At 38.3% G+C, this 21,883-nt stretch overlaps 1 protein-coding gene across 1 annotated transcript in view; it reads left to right on the top strand.

Annotated features, from left to right (window-relative positions):
• LOC121320994 (TBC1 domain family member 9-like) overlaps nt 1-21,840 on the top strand; it is a 34,154-nt gene extending 12,314 nt beyond the window's left edge. The window contains exons 7-21 of the mRNA XM_041259878.1: nt 1,134-1,340; nt 1,897-2,067; nt 4,638-4,788; nt 6,165-6,379; nt 6,833-6,950; nt 7,116-7,401; nt 7,804-7,933; nt 10,949-11,047; nt 11,143-11,211; nt 13,070-13,310; nt 13,752-13,817; nt 17,824-17,910; nt 18,511-18,579; nt 19,056-19,159; nt 19,644-21,840. Of these exons, the coding sequence (XP_041115812.1) occupies nt 1,134-1,340; nt 1,897-2,067; nt 4,638-4,788; nt 6,165-6,379; nt 6,833-6,950; nt 7,116-7,401; nt 7,804-7,933; nt 10,949-11,047; nt 11,143-11,211; nt 13,070-13,310; nt 13,752-13,817; nt 17,824-17,910; nt 18,511-18,579; nt 19,056-19,159; nt 19,644-20,513 (2,883 nt within the window). The 3' untranslated portion in view covers nt 20,514-21,840. The remainder of the gene's footprint in view (nt 1-1,133; nt 1,341-1,896; nt 2,068-4,637; nt 4,789-6,164; nt 6,380-6,832; nt 6,951-7,115; nt 7,402-7,803; nt 7,934-10,948; nt 11,048-11,142; nt 11,212-13,069; nt 13,311-13,751; nt 13,818-17,823; nt 17,911-18,510; nt 18,580-19,055; nt 19,160-19,643) is intronic.
• Nucleotides 21,841-21,883: the final 43 nt, after the last annotated feature.

Genomic DNA, 21,883 nt, shown 5'->3' with positions numbered 1-21,883 from the left:
GCTTTACTCCTGGGCTGATACTGAATATCTTGGTATATAACAAATATCCCAAACAACCAGGGCTTGTTATATCATTTGTAGTTTAACCCTTTGTGGTCCTATGTATGACCAGGTCCGACATAACGATTTTCCCTTTCCAGTCCGACATCATCACAAAGACGTAAAGCACAGATCGGTAGACGTTTTTTCTCTGGAAAAAAGCCAAGAAAACCATTCAATGGCCAAGTGAGACCGAGAGGAGCCGAAAGAAGCCGAAAAAAAAGGGGCATGTGAGCAATAGCGCTAGCAGCTGCACCACACAGATAAGATTTACACAAACAAAGGAGATAGCTGCTTCCGCATCCAGAGCTCAAAGAATATCACAGACATTTGCAGAGCTTTCTGAGATGTTATAGTAATAAAATAATGACTTGGATCACATTATTGAGGTGTTTGGTGATCAAAACGATCAGGAGAGCATTTATCAGTATCCACGTTTATAAAGAGTTATGTGAAAAATACAGCGAACAAAGGGTGGGGCTTGGCTGGAGATGCAGTACTGATGTTGTTTTGCCATGCAGTGAGTTTTTTAAACCTGTTTTACTCAGAAAAAAAATAAATAAATAAACAGTGCATGTAAAATAAACAATGCATGTGAAAATTAATTGGACCTGAAGTACCTGACAAGCACTGAATAAATGGACTGCAAAGGGTTAAAACTTACAGGGGGAATATTAAAGTTTAAACAATTTTTTCCTAAACTGTATGAGCCATATATATATATTTGGTTTTTGTATCTGAAGAAGCTATTAAGAGAAATCTAATATGTCACAATGCCATTAGTCATCAGTGACAGAATGTCTACATGAATTAGAGAAACAGGCCATACTCATCTTAAAATACACAGTTCATGCACAAATGTTTTCTTTTGTCAAGACAAGGGATTTAAAAGTGTGTGCTTGGAGGCTACACTATTTTTGTCATTGCCTCAGAATAAAAAAGGGGTTGAGTGAACTTGCCAAGAGGACAAAAGCTGTTTAATGTTGCTTGGCTATCAGATGCTTTTATACTACTAGGACCCCTTCTACTGCAGCTGCTGCACTGTAGATTTGCTTTCTTTGCAGAGTTTGATTGCCATTGCTCTTTTTCACCAGGTGACAATAGTGGAGAAGGCTGACAGTTCAAATGTGTTGCCCAGTCCTTTGTCCATCAGCACCAAAAACAGAATGACATTCCTCTTCGCCAACCTCAAAGACCGAGATTTCCTTGTCCAGAGGATTTCCGACTTCCTGCAACAAACCACCTCGAAGATCTACTTTGAGAGGGAGCTCGCCGGGAGCTACAACAGTTCAGATGATGAGGTATCCACAATCGTACCCTTTTTTATCCCCTTAAAAAATGAGCCTGCTGTCGTAACATCTGCCTTCAGTACAGAGCACCCTACAAATAAAGTGTTGGTTTTGTTATGTGTGCTGTTATACTAATGCAGTGAGCAGTTAGTAAAGTGGAAATGGTTACAAAATCTAGTACTTTTTCTTTCATAAGGTTCATAGGGGCAAAATAATGAATTGTTTTTCTCCTTTCAAAAATCAGGAGTTAATAAAAGTCTCTTTGGGGGGGAATCCCCTAATTTGCATATGAAAATGAAAAATGTATTTTAAAAATGTATCAAGAAAATAAATAACTGAGCTGCTTTAATAATCATCCCAAAAGTGATAATTTAATCAGAGCATTTTCTAAAAGTAAAGCCCCCGACTCATTTATACTGCTTACTACTTTTATTATCTGTGCCACAGAGCAACAGATTTCTCAAAACCAACTCCAGCCTGCTGCTTTCCCAGATGTCACTCCCGTTTCTTTGATAGCAAACCCTAACAGAGCGTTGCTGCATTGACAGATGATTGTCTTGTGCTGTAGGTGTATTCAAGGCAGAGTAGCCTCCTTTCCTCCAGCCCTCAGCAGAGTCTGGGCTCAGAGACCGATGGGGAGCGCCAGTTCAACCTGAACGACAACAGCATCCCGACGGCCACGCAGGCACTGATGACAATGTACCGCAGAAAATCTCCTGAGGAATTTAACCCCAAATTGGTAAAATAAATGAATAAATACATTTTACCTTAGTGAATCACACTGCATTCAAGGTGTGCGTAACGTTCTACTACACTTATTAGCTGTGATAATTTGTCAGTTCCTGGCAATTCCGGTCCAATGTTATAACTGAAGTGCATTTCATGTATTATTATAATAATAATAATAATAATAATAATAATAATCTTTATTTTTATGTAGCGCCTTTCATAGTGGACCATCATCACAAAACTCTTTACAAGATACAAGACTTTAGTTCACAGTGCTGTGGAAACAGTGATTTATTTCTGCCTTATTTTTATTTTGGCGTTCAATATATCATCCATATGTTCAACATCTAAAATGAGTAAAAGAAGAGAAACTTGGAGACAAACATGTTAACAAGTGTCTTTTTCAGTATCTGGGGCAGGAGTATGTACATACAAACTCCTGCATAAACACAGATACTCAAGAACAAAACTATAAAAACCTGACATGACTGCTGAAGGGAGTGTTAAAAACCATTGGGTTTCAGTTCCTCCCTGGACCCTGGTTCCTTTTTCCCCCCACAATCCTTTTTTTTTTTTTTTTTTTACTGAGAATTACAGTAGCTAGTGGTCACCAGTCAATGGCCTGATCTTACAATCTGGCGTACTATACTGAATCCTGCACCGAATTGTACACACTTGACGTGAGGTGTGGCATAGTATTGTATAAGAAGGGTGTGTGGTCCAATGGTAAAAGAAAAGGGCATGTAACCAGTTCAAATCCTGGCTCACTCACTGTGTGACCCTGAGCAAGTCACTTAGTCTCCTTGTGCTCTGTCTTTTGGGTGAGACGTTGTTGTAAGTGACTCTGCAGCTGATGCATAGTTCACGCAATCCACAAGACCTTCCTGCCGGGTAAGAAAGAGGAACATGACAGTCGAGGAACTAACTTGCCATTTGGTCCCCTTTCCTCACCCTGATTCACTATGTAACACAATTTTTGTTTCTGGGTAGTAAGTGTTAATTCCTAATTGCTTATGCCTCAAAAGTATCGAAAATGGCTATTATTCCCCACAAACTTTGCTTTTGTGACCAGGACAGGTAAATTTCAAAATATCACTATTTCCAATGAGAAAACGGGCGCTTTTGTGTCTTTGTTCACATAAAGTCAGAAAAAAACAACATATGAATCCAAATTAACATGTATTTATACTAAAGTAATACAAAAATGACTACAAAAGATTTAGAAGTGAGTAGTTTTTTTTCGATTTACGATTATACTGTAAATTTACAGTATAATTGTAAATCTCGAAAAACTACTCACTTCTAAATCTTTTGTAGTCATTTTTGTATTACTTCACCTGTCTCTGGGAGGTCCAACAGTTGGTTAGTACATTTCCTAACAAAAGCTACATCATGAAGATGAAGGAACATTCAAAGCAAATCCGGAATAAGGTTCTTCAGAAGCATCAATCGGGTAGGATATAAGAACATTTCCAAGGCATTGGATATCCCCCAGAGCACAGTAAAGTCCATTATTAAGAAATGGAGAAAATATGGCACAACTGTGAATCTGTCTAGCACAGGCCGTCCTCAAAAACTAAGTATCCGGGCGAGAAGGGCACTAGTCAGAGAGACCACCAAGAGGCCTATGGCAACTCAAAAGGAATTATAGTCTTCCACAGCTGAGCTGGGAGAGACTGCATAAGACAGCAATAGCCCGGGTGCTTCACAAAACTGGCCTTTATGGGAGAGTGGCAAAAAGAAAGCCATTGTTGAAAAAAACTTGCATCAAATCTCGGCTAGAGTTTGCCAGAAGGCATGTGGGAGACTCTGAGACCAAGTGGAAGAAGATTCTATGGTCTGAGGAGACCAAAATAGAGCTTTTTGGCCTCAACGCTAAGCGCTTTGTTTGGCGCAAGCCTAACAATGCACATCATCCTGAGAACACCATCCCTACTGTGAAGCAGGGTAGTGGCAGCATCATGCTATGAGGATGCTTCTCTGCGTCATGGCCTGGAAAGCTTGTGAAGATAGAGGGCAAAATGGATGCAGCAAAGTACAGAGAAATCCTGGAGGAACACCTGCTGAAGTCTGCAAGAGACCTGGGACTTGGGAGAAGATTAATCTTCCATTAGGACAATGACCCCAAACATACAGCCAAAGCCACACTGGAGTGGCTTCAAAACAAAAATGTCAATGTCCTGGAGTGGCCCAGACCAAATGTCCCCATCCAACTTGACGGAGCTTGAGCAATTTTGCAAGGAAGAATGGGCAAAAATTGCAGTGTAGATGTGCAAAGCTGGTAGAGACTTTTTGAAGTCCATTTTGATTCCATGTTGTAACACAATAAAATGTGGAAAGTACTTTTGAGAGCCACTGTATCTGAATGATCAGTGCATCCATACTTTTAAATCCAGGCCAATGATAAATGTTGTCTCGTAGTGCTTGCTCACAGTGGAAAGCAGTTCTAGTATTAGTTGACCTAAGTACTGTAGGAGAATTTAATGAAAAGAATCTTTCATTTTGATCAGCTGTGATTGTGCAGGAATGCTGCTGTGTGCAGAACCCTTCTTTTTATTCTTCATGTGTGTGCTATTACAGGCAAAAGAGTTTTTGAAAGAACAGGCCTGGAAGAACCATTTTGCAGAGTATGGCCAGGGCGTGTGCATGTATCGGACAGAGAAGACCAAAGAGCTTGTACTCAAAGGCATTCCGGAGAACATGAGGGGAGATCTTTGGCTTCTCTTCTCAGGTAAGCAGCCGAACGTCTTCTCTGAACATCCGTGTGCCCCTCGAAACAGAGGCATGGGTGCTCAATGCTCGTTTGCATGCAGTAGTCTTTTTCCCCACACACCACCCTGCATGCCTTTTTGTAATGTACTGTGTTAGAGTAACATACTTCCCAGATGCATCCATTTCCATGGTTTCGTCCTTAACCCTTAGCGGTCCATTTATTCAGCGCTTGTCAGACGCGTCCAGTCCAGTTTATTTTCACAGGTACTGTTTATTTTATACACGCTGTTTTAAATTACACGCTGTTTTTTTTTCAGAGTAAAACAGGTTTAAAAAGCACTGAATCACAAAAGGACATTCAGTACTGCATCTCCAGCCAAGCTCCACCCCTTGTTTGCTGTATTTTTCACATACCTCTTCATAGATGTGCATACTGATAAATCCTCTCCTGATCACTTGTTTTATCACCAAACTCCTCAATAATGCGATCCAAGTCATTATTTTATTTATAACATCTCAAAAAGCTCTGCAATTGTCTGTGATATTCTTTGAGCGCTGGATGCAGAAGCAGCTGTCGCCTTTATTTATGTCTGTGTTATCTCGTGGTGCAGATATCAGATACACTCCCTTTTTTTTTTTTGGCTTCATTCGGCGCCTATCGGTCTCAATCTGCCATTTTTCCAGAGAAAAAAAAACGACTATAGACCTTTGCTTTACGTCTTTTTGATGATATCGGACTGGAAAGGGCAAATTGTAATGTCAGAACTGGTTTGGTAGGACCGCAAAGGGTTGAAGAGCATAGGTGTTTAAAATGTGGCTATTATAAACTTCTACCTTCACATGATCACAGTGCAGCTTCTAACTGCAGTCAAATGTATATTTTTAGATTCAGAATTTAGTATTTGTATTGCTTGGCTGTGAGCAGTCCTGTTTTTTTTTTTTTTTTTTTTTTTCTTTGCACCTCAGTTGAAGCCATCTGTGATATGGTAGCTGATTTCTTGGTCTCAGTGATGGGTGTTTATTTTAAGCCTTTTTGAATAGAATGATTTTTCATTTGAGTGAATGTTAAGGATGTTTTCATTTGACAGCTGTAAGTGCTCACCTGTTATTTAAGGAATGCATCACTGGGAAGTAAACAGGCATTTCGTCTTTGTGTCATAAAAGGCATCTCAAGGGGTACTTCATTGGCAACACCTGTGCCAGTTACGCTAGGAATCATTAATTACAGCTTTTGAAAATAAAATAAAAAGCTGAGGAAGGAAAGCAGAACTTGATATTAAAATGTGCTGGTTGTTTAAATCTTGTTCATTGTCTTTTAAGTAATTTAAAACAATGTTTAATTTTATTCTGTTCCTGGCACTCAAACACGCCTGGCTCATCCTGATGTTTCTGCAGGTGCTGTCAATGAGATGGCCACCCACCCTGGTTATTATGAAGATCTGGTAGAGAAGTCCATGGGCAAGTATAACCTGGCCACTGAGGAGATAGAGAGAGACCTGCACCGCTCGCTTCCTGAGCACCCCGCCTTCCAGAACGAAATGGGGATCGCTGCCTTGAGACGGGTGCTAACGGCGTATGCTTTCAGGAACCCCAACATTGGATATTGTCAGGTAAATACAGCCATACCTTTAAACACTCTGACATAAATTCTGAGGTATAACTAGTTGTCAAATAGACTAACGCTCATGAGCATGGAGGCGCCCTGGATAAAAAATCACCCCCATGGGATCCTCTAATTAGACAATCAGTCAGATTATCTTCTGCCTACTTACAAGTCCCTAAATCAAATGCAGTGCATTCTTCCTTTCTGAAAAAAAGCACGCTGATTGACAATTTTGCATAAAGAACTTTGAGAATCTAACCTTCAGTCCCGTGAAGAGGATACAGACACCATCATTTTCTGCTTATTTATTTTTTTGTTGCTCTTCTCCTCTACCATTGAGTATACACCTTTGCCGTCCACCTGTGCATACGCTCCGGTAAGGAAAGTTGCTGCTGTTTGCCGCAGATGCTGTGCTCTTGTGTAACCTCTCCTCTTCTACCCCTGCTTGTGTACCTGACAGGCCATGAACATCGTGACGTCTGTGCTGCTGCTATATGCAAAAGAGGAAGAGGCATTCTGGCTGCTTGTGGCTCTTTGTGAAAGAATGCTGCCAGACTATTACAACACAAGGGTTGTTGGCAAGTACAGCTCCATAATTCATCATTGCATAACTTTTTTTAAACCACGTGTTCCAGTTATGTAGCAAAACAGAATGTAGTTTGCCTGTGTTATGTCCTTAGTACCATGGTGTTAACAGTATAGGGGTGATTTTCACATCCTCCCTACCTCCCCCTGTCTCTCAGGCGCTCTAGTGGATCAGGGTGTGTTTGAGGAGCTGGCCCGGGAGTATGTGCCCCAGCTGTACGACTGCATGCAGGACCTGGGTGTGATCTCCACCATCTCCCTGTCCTGGTTCCTCACAATGTTCCTCAGCGTCATGCCCTTTGAGAGTGCCGTCGTGGTGGTGGATTGCTTCTTCTACGAGGGGATCAAAGTCATCTTCCAGCTGGCCCTCGCCGTGCTCGACTCCAACATAGACAAGCTGCTCAACTGCAAGGATGACGGGGAGGCCATGACTGTTTTGGGAAGGTAAGGATTTGACTTCCCACAGTTGTGTCTGTAGATGGAAAACCTGCGAGGTATACCAAGTGGGGAGTCTGCTTAAGGCAGTCCCTGCTGTTTATTATTTTTCGCTGTTTGCAGTAACACATTGGTCATAACTTCCAAACACTCAATCAAAAAAAGGAAACCTTATACGAATGTAAGTCAAGTAGACACACGTTTTGGCTAGTATCTTTCTCAGTGAACACTGAAGTACTGTAGGCACTAAACGACACATTGCACTTACCCACTCAAGGTGTAATTTCAAACTCTAACGTGTGAGCTTCGAGTGGTTGAACCCCAGGTGTCTGTGTAACACAGTATGTATGTACGGAGTGTTGCAGGTGTGTTGTTATTTACATAACGGGACACTGTGATTCCTTCCTGTAGGTATCTGGACAGTGTGACTAACAAGGACAGCACATTGCCACCGATCCCCCACCTGCACTCCCTTCTTACTGACGACGGGGAGCCACACCCTGAGGTTGACATCTTCAAGCTCGTGAGGAATTCATACGAAGTGGGGATCTTTTTAAAACGTCCAAAAATAATAATTTCACATTTAATTAGACCTGTTGCTTTAAGTATTTTACTGGCCTGCTCACAGAAAAGGTACATACATAAATAAATATATCTACAGGGTTCTCCACAGGCAAAGTGGCAGTCGCTGCTCAGCTGAAAAAACCTGATCAGCCTGTCTTCCAGGTGATACTGTGCCTTTAAGAAAAAGGACTGATTGTGCTTCTAGCAGACTAGATCACTTGTGCATTGCTGGGTGAAAAAAAAAAAAAAACATCTTCGAACCACGACGGCTGTGTTAAGTGTTGACACAACATTTAACCAGTCAGAGAGTTGAAGGGGTGGGTTTTCTGTGTTAAGCAGTTTGAGAGGCTAAAATGTTAAAAATGACTGCTAAAACAACTAACCAATTCTTTTCAAAGTAAAAAAAATAGTGACAGTGAATGCAGGGTTTTCAAAATAAGCTGAGGATCGGCACAATGCACCGGCTGATACTATATTTGCATCGGCTACTTTATTAAAAACATTAAAGATTGTTTTCGGGTATTATCATTGTCTATTTTTTGTAGTATTGTTGTACTGTGAGGTGGTATATTAGTACATAATAGCTATATATATATATATATATATACAGTATATGCACCAAAAGAAAAAGCGTTTTCCTTTTGTTGTGGTATTGTAAAAATATGTACCCACAAGTGCTTGTGCGAGATATTGGGGGTTCATGTTCAAGAAAGGCATGATGGGATATTAGCTGAACACTTGCCAGTTGATATACAGATGCTTAAGTGCTGTATTATTAAACTCCGGTTCATGGAACAGTTATGATGGTGACCAAATGTGTGTGAGTACTGTTCTGTAAAAAAAAAAAAAAAAAAAACAAATGGTTAAAATGAACAGCTGTAGAACAAAATGTAGAACTGTGAAAACAAAAACAGATGTGCATTAACAAAATGCTCTGAAAACTTAACAAAGAAAACAATTTAAATGAAGCAGTAAGCTCAATAATTAAGCTGAAAAGGTCACCGTGTTTTTTTTGGTGAACTCCAATAACCCCGTTATCTTTCCTCAGTCAAATCGCAGAGTGCCTAAATAAACACGGTAATTTACCATAATAAAACACAGTAATGAAAAAGAAACTGTAGAATATAAAAAAGCGCAGCCAGATATACTCAACGAAAGACAACACGTTATTCAAATTATTTGTTCTATTATATATTTAATGTTACTTTTCCGTTAAATGTGCTCCCGGCTAGAATGTTCTGCTGCCCAGCTGTACAGAATTCCTGGGGAGAACCCTGATCTATATATCTATATACTGGCTACACCATTCATTTTCCTCTCCCTCCAATTTGCCAGTCACCAATAACTTTATTAAAAAAAAAACTAAAAACTGCTTGTTTTAATGAAACATTTATTTTTTAAAGGAACATCAAACCACTATAATGGGAGTAAATGTGTTGCACCTTTTTTTTACAGATTTGTCTGCACCACTTTTGACTTATCTGAAAAATAGGTTATTTGCCTTGTATTTATTTGCTTTATAAAAAGATAAACAGATTTTTTAATTGTTACATTTTAATCATCCATGTCAATTGTCAAAATGTGAAAAAAAGTTAATTTATACTGAAGTACATGTATTTTTGTACTTAATACAAACTATTTTTACTGGTAAATATTTGTGTTATAAAACCCAAATACCCAAATTGAGACCAGGGCCAGAATCACGATTATACTTACTGATAATTGATTGTTTTTATTAGATACATTGTTATATATGAATATAATGTTATGTTTTAAATTATCTGTAATACATATATTTAATTGCTTCAAACAGCGGAAGATCTAAATACAACAACTGTTTACATTTTAACATGAGACCAAGCCTGGTAATTTACATGCTTTCAGAAGTGCCCTTAAGTGACTCGCACACTGTTACAGAGGTCTTACACAAGTCCCCTTCTTTCAGTGATTTAAACCATGTCAGTCTATAGATCAGTTGAATGGGCTGCATTAAGTTTTTATCCGCTATAACTAAAAACAGGGAAAACCCACTAATCTTTTGATATTTTTCTGACCACAGGCATTAGTCACATGCTCAGAGCTTCAGGGTTCTTTGGAGCAGATGATAGCAGTTGGATATTGAATGCTGTTTTCAGTAATCTCTTATACAACAGTGCAGATCCTGGACACGTGGAGTTACTTGTAAATATTATAAAATTTACCCAAATGTAAAAAGACATAGGTAGATGGATAGCAGTTGATGGTGATAAATTTGATTATGGCTTTCCATTTATGCAGATGCTGTATTAACTGCAACTCTTGGAAAGATAACTGTGGAAAATTGATTAATGCTTCAAAGCATTCTTTAGTTCTTGGCATTCAAAGTGTGTTTTTAAGATTCACTGGGCCAGATTAATTTAGCAGTTTACCCTTTTTTTTCTTAACGGAATTAAGCAACTTATAAAAAAGTATGACTGTTTAAGCTACTCATTTTAATCACGAGTATTTCTTGCTGGTTATTTTGCATTACCAGTTTATTGTTGAGTTTTACACTGCACTAAAGTGAATTTTGTTGTCAGTAAACATAGTGTTAGGCTGGTATAGTTGATGCCGTTTTTCCTGTTTGAAAAATGCAGGCAAGTGGTAATTTGTAAAATATGTTCCGTTTGTCCATCTATTGAACTGTCGAGAGAGATGCTGATAATCTGATCACGATTTACCATACGCAAATACAAATACCTCATGTAAAACAGGCGAAGAAATTGTTTGAAATGCTATATCTAACTAACCGATACAGTGAAGCAAAATATGACAAACAGGATGACAAAAATAGCATCAGTCCTGCAGTGCTTTTTGTGGCAACATTTTGAACTCTTCCACACACTCACACAGCAGGGTCGTTAGCTAGATCAGAGTTTGTGTTACTGCAGTTGTGATGATGTTTTATATTAAATGAACCCCCACAATTATAATCAATACTCTATTTTTTTTTATTTATTTATTTTTTTTTTAGAAATTCGGGACCATCAGGGCAGATGTCATTGAACAGATGCGGTTTAAACAGAGGCTGAGGGTGATCCAGACGATCGAAGACACCACAAAACGCAGCGTGGTGAGTCTGAACAACAACTTGATTGTCTGATTGAATTGTGCAAAACTCAACAAAAGAGATTTGGGTGATAATGTTTTTTATTGTGTTACTTCTAGGTACGAACTATTGTGACCGAAACAGCATTCAGTATCGATGAGCTTGAAGAACTGTATGTCCTCTTCAAGGTAATCATTAACTGTTTTTGTATTTCCGAGTCAGCCCATACAGACAACAAACATTTTTGGCTCCTTATTTTCCCACATGCCAACACAAATTTGTTTGACGGCAGCCGTTGTAAAGGATTAAATGCTTTTCTGTTCCCCTGTCGGCTTCCTATACAATCACACGGCTCCCTGCTACATGAAGACTTAGTTCCTTTGTCAGCACTCTGGTACGATAAAGCAAAGCAGGCCAGAAAAACTGTCCGCGGCTGGCCGGGGCTGTTGTGGCCAGCAGTGGAAACACCTTTTACGGCCACGGCAGTGGAAACTAGGCATAACTAAGGTCCAGTACCAGCTGTTGGAATATTGTTCTTAATAGCTTCTTGATAGTTTTACATCATTAAAGTGATTATATCTCTATTAGTAATTGTGTCTTTTTCTTTGCTTCTAATAAGTTCTTTTAACTGATTACTTAAAGGATTTTTATTTTTTTTTCCCTCCTTGAGCTGCGATAAACACCCTGTGTACTCTGCAGGGATGAAAATGCTGCATTAACCTCTAACAAAGAGACTGGCATTTCACAACCCATTGATTATCGTTCCTGGTCCTGGGATGAATGTAGGACAATTAGGCAAATAGAACTGAGTGACTCTCTTTCTTGATTCGCCATGTTACACTGGAATGTAATCCGTTCACAGTACCTTCCTTAATTAGGAGAGTGCTGGAGAGTTCTTTCTGTAATTGGAGTTCTTTCAAACAGGCTGTATGCTTTCAGTGCACTAGCAATACCAATTAATGGAACAGTTTGCAGTAGACGATCACTTTTGCAAGTGCTTGTGATAGTGGAGGGCATCTGCAGTTTGAGCAGTGGGAAGTAAAACTATCTAGTAAGGTCAGCCATAGCAGAATTTAGGAATTGTAGCTTTCATGCATGCATGACATGGAGTCATAGCACATTGTTAACAGACGTCCTGTAAAGTCAAACATATCTTTCACTACCATTGTTTACTGTAAGTGTAAGGTATGTGCAGACACATTGTGCCCCCACATTATTTCACAATCTGGGATAAACTGAATTATGATCATACTGAGTGCTGTCAATAAGGGTGCAGAGACACGTACCATGCTGAAACATTCCCTGAGGTCTATTCTGAAACAATGAGTAAGCACTGTAATTACTCTCTTGAATTTCAAGAGGTAGATGAGGTTGTGTGTTTGTTTGTACTACGCCTGATTGATAAGTGTGTGTGTGTGTGTGTGTCAGTCAGTCAAGTGATCTGGTCTTACATAGTGGTGTAAGACGTCTACATGAAGGGGGCTTATGAAGGGTCTAAAAGCTTAATTCAAGTTTTAGTTTTTAAAAAATAATTATACGGAAGTATACCATGCAGCAGACAACAGTGTGATATACACCTGATACACAGTACATACAATCAGACTTAACCTGAAAACTGTGTGTCAACATTACTGAGATTATTACATTTTTTTATTAAAAAAAAAAAAAATAAATAAATGTGTTGATGAAAAATAAAAACTTGAATGTAACTAAGTGAAGAAAATGAAATCTTTGGATGCAACAGTAAATATAACCTGTTCACAGAAATATGGGTTGGATATTAAGTTAACATTTTCCTGAATGTGAATTTTCCTGAATTAAAGTTAACTACATATTCATTTTCTATAGTTAATAAATTTGAAAAAAAAGTTTTACTTTAATATTTTAACATAGTCAACTGAAACAACACCTCTGTGTCTATTGGTGTAAGTTAGGGGTGCCATTATGTATTCTCTAAAAACAGAAATGTGCATAGCATTCTTTTTTTTTTTTCTTTTTTTTTTTTCCTGGTACATTTTGCTGTATATTGTTTCCTTTCTTGGGCAGGCTGAACACCTGACAAGCTGCTACTGGGGTGGGAACAGCAATCCTACAGACAGACACGACCCCAGCCTGCCCTACCTGGAGCAATACCGCATTGACTTGGAGCAGTTTAAGGGCCTTTTCAGACTCCTCTTCCCATGGGCCAGTGGGGTGCACTCCAACTCGCTCGCAGTGCGCTTCTTCAGACTGCTGGACCAGAACGGCGACTCCTTCATCAACTTCAGAGAGTTTGTCACTGGTTTAAGTATGTTAGATATTGCCGCTTATACTTCTGACTTGATGTTTTCTTTTTCCTTCTGTGTAAATCTGGTTTTGTATAATATTTTGTTTTTCCTGCTAATTGTATTTATCTTACATTTTCATCTGCCTTAAAATACTACCGCTGCAACACCTGGGGAATCCATTTTACATTAGAATTAATCCAAAACATGTTTTGGGAATTTGTTTTCCCAGATTTCTGCCAACGTATACAATAACATACAATACTCTAACTCCTAACACTCCTCCCTGGGTAAAGTCTACAACTCACATTGACGTTCGCTATTGAGTATACATTAGTACAGGAAGTTGGCATGTTATGTTGGTATTCTTTAAACCGTAGTTGATGCATATTCTTTAAGGAATTGGTCATTCAAATGTTATTTATTCATAAAAAAAAAAATGTATTTGTATCTGTATTTTGTAGGTGTGCTGTGTCATGGAGATCTGACTGAAAAACTAAAACTATTGTATAAAATGCACGTATTGACTGGTAAGTAAAAATTTGAGAAATTTGGTAAACGTAACTAGAACTCGGAAGGGATGCAGTATTCCCTTCCTAAATTATTGAATCGAGGATAAGGTTAGTATACAGTGCCTCCTCTTTGAATACCTCAGCGTATTTTGAAGTGAGACTGCATTGACAACACATGTGGGACAGCAGAGAGGATCTTATGTATGTTATTTTGGGTTAAAACATTTCTAAAGTATTCTGCGAATGGAAATGTAACTTCTTTGGAATTCATTAGAAATAGAGGTCCTGCATGTTTTGTGGATGTCAGATGTTTGGTTTAGAGGCTCTATAGGAGGCTGTGTGGTCCAGTGGTTAAAGAAACAGGCTTGTAACCAGGAGGTACCCTGTTCAAATCCCAGCTCAGTCACTGACTTGTTGTGTGACCTCAAGCAAGTCACTTAACCTTCTTGTGCTCTGTCTTTCGGGTGAGACGTTCCTGTAAATGACTCTGCAGCTGATGTATAGTTCACACACCGTAGTCTCGTATCTTATAACGTGCTTTGTGATGGTGGTCCACTATGAAAGGCGCTATATAAAAATAAAGATTATTATTATTTGGTTAAAACGGGTGTTCATCATTTCCTATCCTCCATGCAGTATGCAGACAGTAAAAAATATGAGAATATGCTGGTATGTACACTGTACACATATTTAGGCCTAATAAATTTATGCTTTACATTTTAATATAAACTGTATCAAAGCCATACAACAGAAGATTGGTTAAGACATTGTGAGGATTCTTTTTATGGTAATGAAGAACTTGGTTTGTGCTGCCTGTGTTAATTTGAGCAAGAGTAATTCTGAGCTTTACAAGAACACAATCTGGGAAACCTTGAACTAGAAAATCGAATTGTTAATTACTTTGCCATAACAGGTCAATTACTTTCTTGTGTTTTGATACAGTAGTGCCAGTGGAAATGTGCTTGCTCATGTGTGTGTTCGCTTTAGGTGTTATATTCCTGCACATCTCATTGGTGTGATATAAGCTAATGTGTGCTGAAAATCCTTGCTGACTTACTTGACTGTTTTGAGACTGGTGTCCAAATTCATGTCTGACTCTACAGCATGCAATAATTAATCCTATACATTTCAGGATCATGGGTATGCATTTGAGCAGCTAACAAAAGTATATTAAGGGTTGAATTCTTCGGATAATAGGAAGGTTTCCATCATTGCATACAGTTATATAAAGAACTGCATATCACACCCTCCTTGGCATCAGACGACATCAGATTACTGTGGCTGGTTCTTGGTGTGTATTATAAATTTGGTAGTCTAGCTCTAGTGTACAATGTATAGTTGTAGTCAAAAGTTTACATACCCCAATGGAAATTTGTCATTTCTAGAAATTTCTAGAAAAACAAATAATTTTAGGAAAAATCTTTTGTAGCAAAAGTTTTGCTTTTGTGGATGAGGAAAAAAAGTTACAAGAAATAGATTTCTACAATTATTTACATCAGCAGTTTTTTTGCAACACTCCAAAAATGCTAATTCAAAAGTTTGCATACCCTTTGATGCTATGATAGTATTGCCTACAAGGTGCTATAAATTACAATATGGTAATGCAGAACCTAATCCTAGAAAATGCTGGATTGTAGGTGAACATTCTTAGAGAGTATAAAAGGATTAGGCATAAGATGATTGCTGTCTTGCAACTCTCAAGACCCACTTGTTATCTCTTGCTTTCTGTGCTCTTAAGCCTGATTATTAGCTGTTGTGCCTCTGCTACTTCTGCTCTTTCACTGCCTTCTTACGAATCTATATGACATACGCATCCACAATGTTTTAGAATTTTCACATCCTAGCCTTGTACTTTAATATATTATGCTTTGTTTTTTACTGTATTTTGTAAAGCGCTTTGTGATGGTGGTCCACTATGAAAGGCGCTATATAAAATGGCATTATTTATTGTCTAAAGCTGGAGAAGATACATGAAGATTTCCAAGTATTTGAGTATCCCAATTTCAACTATTGTTGCTATTATCAAGTAGTATAAGACTCCATGGTACTGTCGCAATGCTCCCTCGGTCTGGAAGAAAGAAGGTTCTTTTACCAAGAACAAATAGAAGAATTGCGAGGAAGATTAACAACAATCCGAGATTGACTGTCAAAGATACTCAAAGTGAATTGGCTGGAAGTGGGATTGGGGTTTCCATATCAACCATAAGTGAAGTATTGCGTGGTGACTGTCTCCATGGTCATAGGCCAAGGAAAAAGCCACTCTTAAAAAAACGTCACAAAGACAATCGCTTAAAGATTGCAAAACGGCATTTGAATGGTGGATATGGTCAAAGGTTTTGTGGATTGATGAAACAAAAATCAAGCTATTTGGTCATGCTGATAGTTACGTTTGGAGAAAGTCTAGTGGGGCGTACAAAGAAAAGAACACATTTCTTGATTTTTACTTAGGGGTAGTTCAAATGAATAAATTCAGATTTCCTTTGAAGTTTTGTAGGGTGCCATCTCCAGAGATCACGTTTACACAGAATTCTGCGTTATATACGCAGGACATTGTGATAAAATGCAAAAAAAAAAAAAAAAAAAAAAAAAAAATGCAGATGTGAAAGACCACATATCCCCTTTTCATCCCTATTCAATAATTGTGTTTATATTATGAAGTAATTTTATGCATTGCAATGTGTAAAAATAAATAAATAAAATAAAAGTAAGCAAGCAGCTGGGGTCTCAGTATCCCATGTAGCACTGTGCACGTCACAAAATTAGTTGTTACTGGAGTATCCCAAACATTACTTTCTTTACTTTTCCTTCTTGCCATCTTACTTTAGAAAATAATTGCCAAACATCAGAAGGCATTGTAGCTCGTCAATACAGTATTTTTAATTCTAGCACAACGCTCTTAATTGGCTCTGTTACTTTGAAGGCTCCTGCACAGATGCAATTCCATCAGTAAACACTCAGGGTGTGGGGCAGAGGGGAGAAGGTGAGCTTAATCGCATGCAGATTCAGAGAGTCAGACCAGAGAGGAGCAGAGAAGCATTTCATGCAAAACATAATTGCTGATTCAGAATTTTACAAAAAATAAAAGCTTTCTTTTTACTTAAATCCTTTACACAAAAATGATGCACAGGCTTGACTGTCGATAGTTGTCAAACAATACGATGCGTTGATAAATCGATGTATCTCCTCAGCCTTACAATTTTGGTTGAAGAGTGGTCAAAAATCACTAAAGAATCATGCTAAAAGCTAATTGTTTAAAAGAGGTTATTATTGCTAAAAGTGCCTCAACTAGCTATTAATTTAATTTTCATTGTCAGGAGATTTCCTTGTCAGAGTTTTGCAAAACAAATTGCTGAAATGACTGTAGTTCATAATCTGTTTCTTGTAACTTTTTTTCCTCATCCACAAAAGCTAAACTTTTGTTACAAAAGATTTTTCCTATAACTTCTAGAAATTATAAATTGGGCTGTGTAAACTTTTGAATACAACTGTATATGTGGCTCTGCGGGGTGCAATATCATTAAAGAAAAAAGCTAGCAAAATAATTCCAGTAAATTGCATCAGCATCACTGTGCACATTTAGATGACACATTCATCTGTATGAAGGATGCACAAATTATGATCAGTGTGTTTTCCTGTGATTCACTTGTTTTCAATGTCTCTGTACTCCATCGTGTGACCTTGATTTAAATTTGGAAGGATAAGAAATTAACTTACTACAGAAACACACAACTGAAATATATGTAGGAGTGCTTGGACATTTTTTTTCTCTAAATGGCTATGAAAAAATAATGCAATAAAAAGATGTAATACACATGTACATCTAAACTGTCAGGCCTACGAAGTGACAGTAATTCAAATAAGATTAGATTTGCTGCAGTTATTTTATTTGCTCTGTGTCCTTTAAAACCTTGATGATCCACCTTTGATATTGAAGGTGTAAAGTGAGGCCAGTATGTACTGTTGTCTTTCAGCAATGTGCAGGTTTGATGTATAGTAATTAGGTGCTTCTTTTCATGTGCCACAGAGCCAGCCCCTGAACACGAGGAACCTGATTCCGCTTTTGAAGCTACTCAGTATTTCTTTGAAGATATCACACCAGAGACTTCACACGGTGGGTATATATTTGTCAGTGTTTTCTGAAGATAAATGTTAGCGCCATTCGTAGCTCCATTTGAAAGGAGTTTGTATTCACTACTTCAATGCCACCTTTGTTTTATTCAGCTCCTTGGTGATTTGTTACATTGGTTCGTTTCCACAGGGTTGTATTTTCAGGTTTTGCTTTGCCTCTTAGCTGTTTATAAGTTAACAGTAGCTCATAATTATCTGCAGTGTTATATGTTTGCAGGGCAAGATGTATTGTTGCTTTGTTCATATTGAATCTGTTGGCAATAAACTTGAGCTTAGCATTATGTTTTCTTAGCTTCCTTTTACTTTGTCCATTATTTTCTAATGTAGTTATATCGAAATTAGCTTTGTTATATAATTGTTGAAAGTTGAGTCTTTTCAGCTAAATGTTGTTTCACTGAACTGTATGTTATTTTCGGTTTTAACTTGACGAATCCACTATATTTATGTAAACATCTATAAATGGAATCACATTTAATCGTATATAGGCTACTCTTCTACAAGTATAGGATACTATTGGGGATCAGGGTGTATGCCACATTGCTTGGCACATTTATTAAACAAAATCTATTTTTCCTTTTTATAGGCTTTGATTCCAGATCTAAGAATGATAAAGATGATGGTTTTGTAACCGTCACCTTCAGAACAGAGAAAGGTAAGATGTTATAGTTGTCAAACGATACGATGCATCAATAAATCGATGTATCACCTCAGCCTTACAGTTTTGGTTGAAGAATGGTCAAAAATCATTAAAGAATCATGCTAAAAGCAAATTTTTTAAAAGAGGTTATTATTGCTAAAGGTAGCCTCAGCTAGCTATTAATTTAATTTTCCTTGTCAGGAGTTTTCCTTGTTTTGAAAAAAAAAAAAAAATGCTGAAATAAATAATTATAGACATCTATTAGTACCACCACTGTTTTCAAACACACTTTACCTTGACATGTCAAATATGCCGAAGGGTTGGGAAGTTGGCTCTTTTGAGGAAGCTTTTTATTTATTTATTTAAATGGCTAAATTATACACAAATTATCTCTACAACACTCATTTAACATGAACTATAACTGCAATTATATTTAATGAAATGGCAACTCTACTGCATTTCACCATTAGTTTGTATTTTTCTTTCTACAGTTAAGAAGACACACACACCTGACTACCAGACTTACTTAAAATTATGGAATCAAGAGGCTAAGTCCAAAATAGAAAATATGAAGGAGCTGCCTAAACTAAACCAGGTAATTTCTAACGTGACTTGCCCTATAACTTGGTTGTAATGTTTTGACTTACAGAGATGGTGAGTGTGTACAGTTGCAGTCCATGAAAGTAAAGTTATGCTGGCTATTATTTTGCAAGCAGTAGTACCGAGTTAAAAGTAAAAAAATGCTACCCTGTTATCCATACAGATTGTGTCACCCAAACGATTAGCCGGAAAGCGACCTACATCTTCAACATAATATTTATTTTTGACCGGTCATAAATATAAGACCCTTTTAATTTCACCTTAAGATAAGGAATTAAATCAGTTGTTCCCATTGAAGAGAGTGTCTCACTTTAAAAAAAAAAAAAAAAAAAAAAAAAAAGTACCTGTTTTCTTTCAAAAAGTGTATCTTTTTACCATGTTGGCACAAGGTTATTTACTGCCTACAGTGATGCACTAAGTATTTTCTCCAACCTTTCAGAGTCTCGTTAGTAAGGATGTATTGATGTGGTTTTCTCTAGGAGCAGTTTATTGAACTGTGCAAGACCCTCTACAATATGTTCAGGGAGGACCCCAATGAGCAGGAGCTGTATCATGCCACTGCCACTGTCACCAGCCTGCTGCTGGAGATTGGCGAGGTGGGCAAACTGTTCTGTATCCCTGTGGACAAGGAAGACCCCCCTCTGTGCTCAACTAAAGAGAACCCTCACAACCAGCAGACCAAGCAGAGGTGCGCCTTCATCCCAGGCGAGCAGAGAGACTCCTTCATCCCAGGCGAGCAGAGAGACACCTTCATCCCAGGCGAGCAGAGAGACGCCTTCATCCCAGGCGAGAAGAGAGACACCTTCATCCCAGGCGAGAAGAGAGACACCTTCATCCCAGGCGAGCAGAGAGACACCTTCATCCCTGGCCTGGCTGTAGAGGAAAGAACAGAAGTGAAGCTTTGCAGTGGCAGTGAGCAGCCTCTGTGCTCCCAGATGGAGGACATTAAACTCGAGGACTCATCCCCGAAGGACAACGGCATGTCTTCAGCCATGCTCATCTCGGACGACGAGACCAAGGACGATACCTCCATGTCGTCTTACTCGGTGTTGAGTGCCGGCTCTCATGACCTGGACGAGAAGCTGCAGTGCGAGGACATTGCTGATGACACTGTGCTGGTGCGCGGTGAACACGGCAGCTCCTTGCCCCACAGCACTAGCATCGACAAGGACTGGGCCATTACCTTCGAGCAGTTTCTAGCCTCCTTGCTGACTGAGCAAGCCTTAGTCCTTTACTTTGAGAAGCCTGTGGCCGTCATGACTCGAATCCCCAACGCCAAGAACATTCGGAAAGTTAGGAAACAGGTGTTGTCCGCTAGCAACTATGAGATCTCCACCCTTTCTGGATAAAAGATAACTGTAAGCTTGGTAAAAGGAAATGCCCCTTTTCTAAATAGATGTGAGTGTGACACAAATGCAGGCACTGGTATTTTCCTGTCAGTGGGTGTGGTGTGTCATCTGCTGTAAGACAACTGAAAGCCTGGATGTTGGTTATTGTATTGAAAGTGATTAATTGTTTTATTTATATGCTAAATAGATTAAAAAAAAAAAAAAAAGTTTGACATTGTATTTTATTAAGTGGGGAAAAAGGTTGTATTATCTGACTGTTAACAAATATTTATCCAATCTTAAGAAATGCTATTTCCCATGTAGAAAGAAAGGTAGTAGAATGTTTGTAGCAGGGTAGTGTTGCGGTCAAGGCTGGTCAGCCACAGGAAAGCAAACCCAGAGACAGAAGCAGCAGTTTTAAAGCACTGTTGCGCACTTTTATTTAACAAAACCGAATAGACAAAACAGAGAAACACAGCACGGGGGCCAAAATAAAATGTTCAAACAAAATAACACTGAACACAAACATGTCGGTCAGGCTGGACATTCACCTTCACTGAACAGTACAGAAAGCACAGTTCATAAACTCACCCTACACTACTCCACCAAACACCCTTGCTTTTATACCATGTGGCTGGGTCTTTAACATTTATTCACGACACAGCCACATTCCACATGAGCATTCGGCATGAATGGAATTAACCCCATCCCTGCCAAACCAAATAATCCCCGCCCTCCGCCACAGGGTTAATGTTTATCTATGGAGAGAAGGAAATGCCATCAGTTGAAAATTGTTATTATCTATACTATACAAAATCAGCTTGCTGTACTTTATATGGAATAATGTACATTACTAATAACCTCTTAGATCATGTAAGGCAATGCATTCTTATGTAGTGATCTACACCTGTTATCCTATTAGAAGCAGATTAAACCTAACAGTGTATGTTCAGGACTGTATCCAATCTGAATTGTCCTTCTGTGTTTTGATTACGTAATGTAATGTCACTTTATATAGCTTTACTATATTAGCGGTCTACTGAAATTATGCTGCTGAATTGACTTCTGGAGCACCTGCACTTTGATTTGCTGATTGCTTTGTTTTCAGAACATATTTTATGTCCACACAGGGACTGTTTTTCTGCTTTTTAGTACAGAATCATTCCTGATATTTGAATACTGTATACACACAAAAATAGCCGATCTTATTAATCACTGTTATTATTTATATTGTTGTTTTTATGTTGTTGCTGTAGAACTAAACTGCAGTGTTTTTATTTTTTAAATGTTATGTTCATGGTGAAGCCACAAAAATCTGAATGTTGAATAAACAACTCCCAAATCCACAGAAATGTTTCACAATTTACTGGTCTGTGTAGTGAAATCTTTTT

Source organism: Polyodon spathula, chromosome 1 (assembly GCF_017654505.1).
Source record: "Polyodon spathula isolate WHYD16114869_AA chromosome 1, ASM1765450v1, whole genome shotgun sequence".
Taxonomy (NCBI): domain Eukaryota; kingdom Metazoa; phylum Chordata; class Actinopteri; order Acipenseriformes; family Polyodontidae; genus Polyodon; species Polyodon spathula.
The sequence above is the reverse complement of the archived record's forward strand: the minus strand, read 5'-3'. Positions and strand labels throughout refer to the sequence as shown.